Genomic DNA, 8,361 nt, shown 5'->3' with positions numbered 1-8,361 from the left:
GTAGACACTCCACTGTATGTAATCACCCCTGGTAGTTACTACCCCTACATGTAGTCATCTCCCGTGGTAGTTAGCCTCTTCGGTGAGCATCGTTCCTTGTATTCTCTTCCCTCCTTATAGGTATCTCTACTAGTAGTTAACCCCTCTCCCTCCAACGTAGTCACCTCCCATCCCTCCCACATAAGCATCTCCCCTGTTAGTTAACCCCCTTCTTTTTTTACTTGCGCAGGGGCCATGCTAATCTTTTCTGTATCATTCCAATTTTAGTATATGTGCTGCCGAAGCGAGCACAGTTAATCCCCCTTCTCCTCTGGTAGTTAGCCACTCCAACTCCCCATAGTAAGCATCTCCATTGGTAGTTAGATTAGATGGAGGCAGGGCCGATTCAAGGGTTTCTGCCGCCTGAGGCAAACCTCAGGCGGCCGCCCCGAGTGATAGCCGACATCCCCCCGGACCCCCCCCCCCCCCGCAGCAGCAGCCATCTACTCACCTGTCCCACACCGCAGTCGGCCCGCGTTCTCTGCTGTCTCCACATCCCGTCAGGTCCCGCGATGTCACCCTGCAGCTGTCACGGACCTCCAGGCTGTGGCGAGTGAGTGGGGTGATCGGGTCCCGCGCGACCCGATCACCCCAGCGCGTCCCCCACCGACCCCGGGCACTCACCACAGCCTGGAGGTCCGTGACAGCTGCAGGGTGACATCGCGGGACCTGACGGGATGTGGAGAGCGCGGGCGACGGGACAGGTGAGTGGCCGCTGTCATTTTTGTTAAGTGATACTTAACAAAAATGACAGCAGGGGGGACATAATGCCGCCCCCTGCCGGACCGCAAATTCTGCCGCCTGAGGCGGAAGGCTCATTCCGCCTCATGGCAGAAGCGGGCCTGGATGGAGGGGTGGAGTGAAATGGGGGGAAGAAAATAAGTTCTGTTTCATCCATGTTGAATTTTAGAAAGCAGGAGGAGAAAAAAGAAGATACAACGATAGACAATCTGGGATCCAGAGAGCTGAAATCCAAAATGACACTTTCCTCCAAATACTCAACTGAGGCGGGCCTGCCTGTATATGGGGGGGGGGGGGGGGGGGTTGTGGGCAGGAGGATTAGCTTAAAGCGACTCTGTACCCACAATCTGACCTCCCCAAACCACTTGTACCTTCAGATAGCTGCTTTTAATCCAAGATCTGTCCTGTTGTCCATTCGGCAGGTGATGCAGTTATTGTCCTAAACAAAAACTTATAAACTTGAATTTCCGTGCCCAATGGGAGTATCTGTGCCCTAACTTTGCACTACCCCTCTGTCCCTCCTCCCCGCCCTCTTCATCATTAGGAATGCCACTGAAACATTTTCTCCATGCTGAACATTGCACAGGTCCTTAACGATCCAGCCCATGTGCAGTGCTACCACAGGTGGGGAATAGGAGGCAATCTGCCTGGAGCATTCCTAATGATAAAGAGGGTGGGGAGGAGGGACAGAGAGGGTGTGCAATGTCAATAGGGGATAACAAGCAGAAATTAGAATACCTCATTAACATGGACTCAGTGGGGGAGATTTATCAAACATGGTGTAAAGTGAAACTGGCTCAGTTGCCCCTAGCAACCAATCAGATTCCAACTTTCATTTTCCAAAGTGTCTGTGAGGAATGAAAGGTGGAATCTGATTGGTTGCTAGGGGCAACTGAGCCAGTTTCACTGTACACCATGTTTGATAAATCTCCCCCAGTGTGACTATATAATATGAAGAATAACCTAAAGACCATGTGACCAGAGCCAGGTGCAGGGCAGCTTGGTGCAGGATTTGTCACGGTTCATGCCACAGTCAGAAGCAGACCTTCTAGGGTGGGGTGCATAGAAGACTACTACTTTGTATCTACCCATAAAATCTGACGCACCACAATCAAACTGAATGAAAATCGCCTCTGACAAGGCAGACACAAGTTGGGGGAAATTTGAGCGCCCCCTCCCGGCGCTTGGTGGGCAGCAGCGGCGCAAGCCGCGTCCGTCTCTCCCGCGGCGAGCTCTCGCGATAGCAGCGTCCCGTCTGTGGGAGTTGCAGGGAGAGGGGAAGAAGGCAGGCGGCATCATGGCGGATAGAGACAGTGGAAGCGAGCAAGGAGGAGCGGCTATGAGTTCAGGCGGCAGCTCGTTACACCCGGCCTCGGGACTCGGAGGATCGGCCCTGCAGCACGAGACCCAGGAGCTGGCCTCCAAGCGCGTGGACATTCAGAACAAGCGCTTCTACCTGGACGTTAAGCAGAACGCTAAGGGCCGCTTCCTAAAGATCGCCGAGGTCGGGGCTGGAGGCAACAAGAGCCGGCTGACCCTGTCCATGTCCGTGGCGGTGGAGTTCCGCGACTACCTGGGGGATTTCATCGAGCACTACGCGCAGCTGGGACCCAGCAACCCGGACATGGCGCAGGACGAGCCCCGGCGGGCGCTCAAGAGCGAGTTCCTGGTCCGGGAGAACCGAAAGTACTACATGGACCTGAAGGAGAACCAGCGGGGCCGATTCCTGCGGATCCGCCAGACGGTGAACCGCGGCCCGGGCCTGGGCTCCACGCAGGGCCAGACCATCGCTCTGCCGGCGCAAGGACTAATCGAGTTCCGCGATGCTCTGGCCAAGCTGATCGACGACTACGGGGTGGAGGAGGAGCCCGCCGAGTTACCCGAGGGCACTTCCTTAACTGTGGACAACAAACGCTTCTTCTTCGACGTGGGCTCCAACAAGTACGGGGTGTTCATGCGGGTGAGCGAGGTCAAGCCCACGTACCGCAACTCCATCACCGTCCCGTACAAAGTGTGGGCTAAATTCGGGCACACTTTCTGCAAGTACGCCGAGGAGATGAAGAAGATCCAGGAGAAGCAGCGGGAGAAGCGCGCCTCCGAGCACCAGCAGCAGCAGGAGGAAGCGCACGGGGACGACGGCGACGACGATTGAGACTGAGCGGTCGGCACGCGACCACGACGACGATCTCCGAGAAGATTCCAAGTGAGAACTGTTATCATAGAACTCCTCGTCGGGAGCACCGCCCACCACCCGCCGCCACAGACTGACACACCGTGTCACTCCCATCGCTGGATGTCGTCCACTACCCCACCGTATAAACAGTAAGCAGCTGCTAAACAGAGTAATAACGTTATATATTGAACTGTGTTTCCTACTTGATGATGATGAAACTATAAAGGATTGAGTGTTTATTTCCCTATTAACTGAGAACTTTTCTACACCTGCTATGATGATGAGGAGGAGGAGGATGATGAGCTCTATGACAGACAGACACAGGTCCTTTCATGTCGCTAACATTTGACTTTAGCACAAAGAGATATTTTAGAAGACATATAAAAAAATACAAAAGAGAGATTTTAGTTTTTCTTCTTATTTTTTTTTTTGGTTACCAAATGTCCAGACTGGGCTGGAGGTTGTCCCTGCCGCCGCCGCCGGCCGCCTTCTCCTCTAGGGCCGTGTACATACCAGGGCTATAGGCATGCTGTGTGTCCCATGTTATGCAGAGGTTTGTAGAGTATCAAGGTACATAGGTTATTCAATAAAAAAAAAAAAAAAAAGTGCTCTCTTTTCTACAATATGCATTGCATCTGGACCTAGAGCATTAATGGTCGGTGACGATTCTGTGAACATGAAACATGATTAAACGAGAACATTTTAAAGGAAATTTTGTTAATTTGTGATTTTTGCCAGTTTACCGGAAAATAATTTATTTCCAGTCTAAAAAAACAAAACAAAAAAGCAGCTTGTTCCTCTTTCTAAATGTCTGCCATGTATATAAGATCTCTCTGTATTTATAGACTAAAGGTTTATGTATAGATGCTGAACAGTATGTTTTGTATTCCACTTGGGGGGGGGGGGGGACAGAACCCCCCCAATATATCATTGATGAATTTTGATGCACTTCTAAATCCATTATTAAAGAAGGTTTTTAAGTAGGTCCTCTTCTTCTTCTCACAGACCCTCCTCCGTGCTGGCGTCTAGGGGAACCTTGACTAACATGCTTTTTGCTGTGTCTTTCAGCCGCCTCCTTGTACCATCACAACACTCTTTATTTGTGTTTCCTTTGGCTAGGACGCTCGGGAGCGAACATCTGCCCACTCAGATGCCGAGGAGAAGTAGTCGTGTCATCCATGCCCGTCATCCAGATATCTGATACTAGTTTGCCAATGACTGTATCGTAGCATAGAGCCTATGTTCTCCAGATCTAGAAACCTCACCTGTCGCTATAAAGGCAAGAGTAAAAATCCACACAGTAAAACACACATAAAGACGACATATACAGGCCAGGGACTAATCGAGGCAATATACAATGTATGGGACAGCCCCCCCCCCCCCCCCCCCCCCCCCAATAGCTGCACCTATGCCCATCTCCAGCACTTTACTCTCAATATGCAATTGTTAAGCAACATTATAAAAAGCTATGTATAGTGTAAGCGAAGGGGACGTCTCGCCAAGGCCCACTCCTTCTAGATTACTGCGTACATATATATGATGGGGTAGGACTGCTTCCACTAAATGCCCCTCAGAGGGGCAGGGAAAAAGATCACGACCCCAAAGACTGAGAAAAGTTAGTGCAATGAAATGTCTCCATTGACTTTTCTCATTTCTGTTAACTAGTTCTATTCCCTGTATGAAACAATCCAAAGATTTCTAAAAGCAGAGTTTTATTTATAGAGCCCTACCGCCATATTGTGAGTCGCCTCCAGGTCACAGTGCAGGTTATGTATCCTCTTCAGGTACATCGCCCCCTCTCAGTCTTGTTACTGTATAACCTGTTCACCCCACTGTACACTTATAAATTCAGTCCCTTCAGCGTTCCAAGATTTACTTTTTCTAAGTTTTTTGCTTTTATGTTCCCAAAGTTTGATCACTGTAAAATAAAAAGTGCTTCGACTTTCTAACATACTTTGTTTGTAATCCTGACCGCTGTCGGTGAATGGACAGCTAAGCGAGTATGAGAAAGTTGCAGAACTTTTCATTGTAAAGTAACGTATGGGATGTTCTCGGAATTCTAAGAAAATTGTAACATACCTCGAAATGGAAAAGAGAACCAGGAAACAATTGCAATATATTTTACTGTTAGGTTTTGAGCTGTTGCCGCCTTGCTGGCCTTTGGTTATCAGCATATGGCGGCAGCATGGACGGAAGGTCTTCATATGACGCCATATTGTTGCCAAAAGCTGCAAAGCCAAATGGAACAGGGGACGTTCTAAAGTGTTACTGTCATTTAAATAAACTCTTGGGGCCTCTAAATTTTAGATTGGTCGGGGTCTCAGTGCTGAGACTTTCTCTGGTCATTAGGTACAGCCAGGTGAAGCGTTAGTCAGTGCACATCACTCCCTGGCGGCCACCTGATCTGACTCTACTTATAATGAAGCAACCTGACGTGCACTTCACCCAGCTATATCTAACAATCAGAGGGGGGTCTCAGTGCTAAATAGTTAACATTTACTTAAATGACAGTAACACTTTCGGTATATTAAACCTTTAAATAAAATGTATAAGCCTGAAAAAGTCTTTTAAGTGCATTTACATAAAACCATAAAACACCATCAACAGCCTCCTAAAGGTTTGTAGGTGCTTTGATTTTACCTTTTTGTCCAATGTTGGCTTCCATAGACAATTATTTAGTATTCAAAGTCCCCATAGCTCCCCTCAGCCTCCATACCTTCCCCCATGTCATAGAGATCTCGCTGTCGGTGGGTGACCACTACTACCTCTTTTTGGCCTGTACCTCTTTTCTCTCCTTTTGGCACGCCCCAAGCTGACAATGTTCAGGCTGTGCTCCGTCATATCCACCAGTCCATGCACTGTTCTTTCCCTTTATGTCTCTAAAAGTGTCCATAGGAATCCCTGTAGGAGGAACTACTATAAAGCAACCTTACTTGGCTGACTCTTCATCTCTGACATTGGCTCCCACCCGTAGCAGACACTATGGTGTTAGGGTAACCTTGGTCATTTGCTCCAGTTGAAAAGCGCACATATATCATATAAATATATATATATAAATATAGAGATCTAACAGTTTTGTAATGATCAATTTTTATAACTTTTTTTTGTGTATAGATGAATGAATTCAAAGATATATTTATTGGGAATTGTGTGCACTTTATTTGTATAATTGTATGTATGTTTATTTTTTTGCCGCACTTACGCACCTTTTTTATGTGTATATATACAGATATATACCACACAGCAAGCTTCTGTATTATATGCTACAATGATAAAGGGGATCAGTCAGATCCCAAAACGTGTTTTGTGTATTTTAATAAAGTGATCCTGTATCACCATTACTCATTCAATTTTCTTGAGCTTTAGTGATTCTGTGACTTTCTGTGAGATCTGCCTTAAACAGCGAAGCGCTATACCGATATTGATACCAGAGGGAAATACGCCTTCAATGTCACCTCTTACTGACAAACTTGTGATACCTATCACATGGCGAGTGCGACAGGAATTTCCATAAGAATCCAGCAGGTGGGCAGTCCTCTTCTGACACCAGCCGTGGTACAGAACTCCCCGGAGTGCCATAGACTGAGATGTAACACACAAAGCAGGAGTTCTGTACCGCGGCTCGTGTCAGAAGAGGGCTGCCCACCTGCTGAATTTTTTTGGAGGTTCGTGTCGCACTCGCCAAGTGATAGTTACCCATTAAAGAAAAGCATAGGGATAGATCATTGGTAAATATCCCCTAAAGGCCTTCTTTGTGATGTCACTTTAATTTGGGCACCTTAATGTCAGATGGTGGCCACTTGTCACTGCTAATCTTTAAAGGTGTTTTTTTTTTTTAAGATCCATAGTTATCTCCTATTCAAAGCATATGGGATAACTAGGGAGTCACCATTGACTGGAGTATTTACAGCCTGAAATTGCTGGTTTGAGGGTTGGCTCTGAATCTGGCTACTATATCTGACACTTGATGCTGATGCTATGGGAAGGGCTTAAAGTGAATGTCAGACGCAATTCATGTTTCAAACTGCTGACACTGTTATGTTGGGTTTCCAAATATGCGTTCAGAATGGAAGCCACTCTTTGCCAATAGCCAACTTTTGTTACCGATAATCTAGTCAAGGAGACAGCTGGTACCTTTCATTTATCCCTCTGTGCTTCCATAGCTTGGATAAATGCTTTTATTCCTGAAATGCTGTAAGCTGAAATAGATCCTTTTTCCCTTTCCCATACCTGATCCTACTTGGGATCTAATCAAGCCAGGACAAGGATGGGAAGGGGGACAAGGAGGCGTTACAGCACTCAGCACTTCAGAACCTTGGAAAAGCCTGCTCTTTAACGATTTTCCCTGAAGAATAAAATAATTGTTCTATGTTTCGGAAGCACAGAGAGATATAGGAAAGGTACCATGTGTCTCCTTGACCTAACAACTATCTAATAGTGTTAGGCAGTAGAGGTGAGCAAACTTTGACATGCTGTCAATGGCTATGTTCACACATAGTATTTTCGTCACTCTTTTTGGCAATCAAAATCAGGAGTGGAAATTATGGCAAAATTGTAATGGAAAGATTGCACATCATCTGTGGTTTTGGTTGAAAGAAGACTGACCAAAATACGGACAGATATATTATCTGTGAGCATATCTGAGCCTATGTCTGTATCCATGTCTTCCAGGACTCCCTAGGGCTGCATCAAATGCCACAAGCTCCAGCTCAGACTAACCCAAGCGTGCTCGAAGTTGCTGCTTTTACTTTCTTTGGCCACCCTGCTCACTAGCTGCTGGTCAGTTTCAGAGTCCAGTATGCTAAAGGGAGCATTAGGTTGACTACTGGTCAATTTTTAACAAGGAAAGCGCTCCATTCCGTGCCCTATTGAGAACTGAGCACAGATGACCACCCCCTTGACAGTCCATGACATTGTTGCAGTCTGTACTGTCATGGTGGAAGCCACTACTGCTTCTATTGGGATTTTTCAGGGTCCTTTATTTCAGGGTGGTTATTATTTGGCTGATTGGATATTTTCTTGTGTCAAGATGGAGAACAGAAGGTTATGAGCAGTGGGGGATTTTTTATTAAAGCCAACCTGGTTACTTTTTTAATTAAGAAAAATAATTTATCAGACAACCCCTTTAAAGAGGCTCTATCAGCCATGTTGCTAATGATAAACTACAAGTGTGAATAAAAAGTACCAGTGATGTTGATCACAAAATATACCTTGGTTATGCGTTTCTGCTGCATCCTTCTGGAGATAGCTTCATTGTTAGTAATATGCTAATGAGTCTCTGGTGCACTGGGGCATTACCACTGACCAAATGCAACACCCACCCACCAGATCCTGTAAGAATGCCATCAAGTTGTAGATGATACTGTGCAAGTATAAGATTTTGGGGGAAATTAAAGCTATGTGTCTCC

General features: G+C 46.7%; 1 protein-coding gene and 1 pseudogene across 1 annotated transcript; one reads left to right on the top strand and one right to left on the bottom strand.

Moving 5' to 3' along the window:
* Positions 1-220: 220 nt before the first annotated feature.
* LOC138781817 (U6 spliceosomal RNA) lies at positions 221-291 on the bottom strand (annotated as a pseudogene).
* A 1,735-nt stretch (positions 292-2,026) lies between these two features.
* Positions 2,027-6,303, top strand: PURA (purine rich element binding protein A). The gene has a single exon (XM_069970337.1). The coding sequence runs from the start codon at positions 2,078-2,080 to the stop codon at positions 2,930-2,932; it is 855 nt and encodes a 284-aa protein (XP_069826438.1). The 5' UTR covers positions 2,027-2,077; the 3' UTR covers positions 2,933-6,303.
* Positions 6,304-8,361: the final 2,058 nt, after the last annotated feature.

The sequence above is a fragment of the Dendropsophus ebraccatus genome, chromosome 1 (assembly GCF_027789765.1).
Source record: "Dendropsophus ebraccatus isolate aDenEbr1 chromosome 1, aDenEbr1.pat, whole genome shotgun sequence".
Classification (NCBI taxonomy): Eukaryota; Metazoa; Chordata; class Amphibia; order Anura; family Hylidae; genus Dendropsophus; species Dendropsophus ebraccatus.
The sequence above is the reverse complement of the archived record's forward strand: the minus strand, read 5'-3'. Positions and strand labels throughout refer to the sequence as shown.

Coding starts and splice junctions, on each gene's coding strand:
- PURA (XM_069970337.1), top strand. CDS start 2,078: ATGGCGGATAGAGACAGTGGAAGCGAGCAAGGAGGAGCGGCTATGAGT.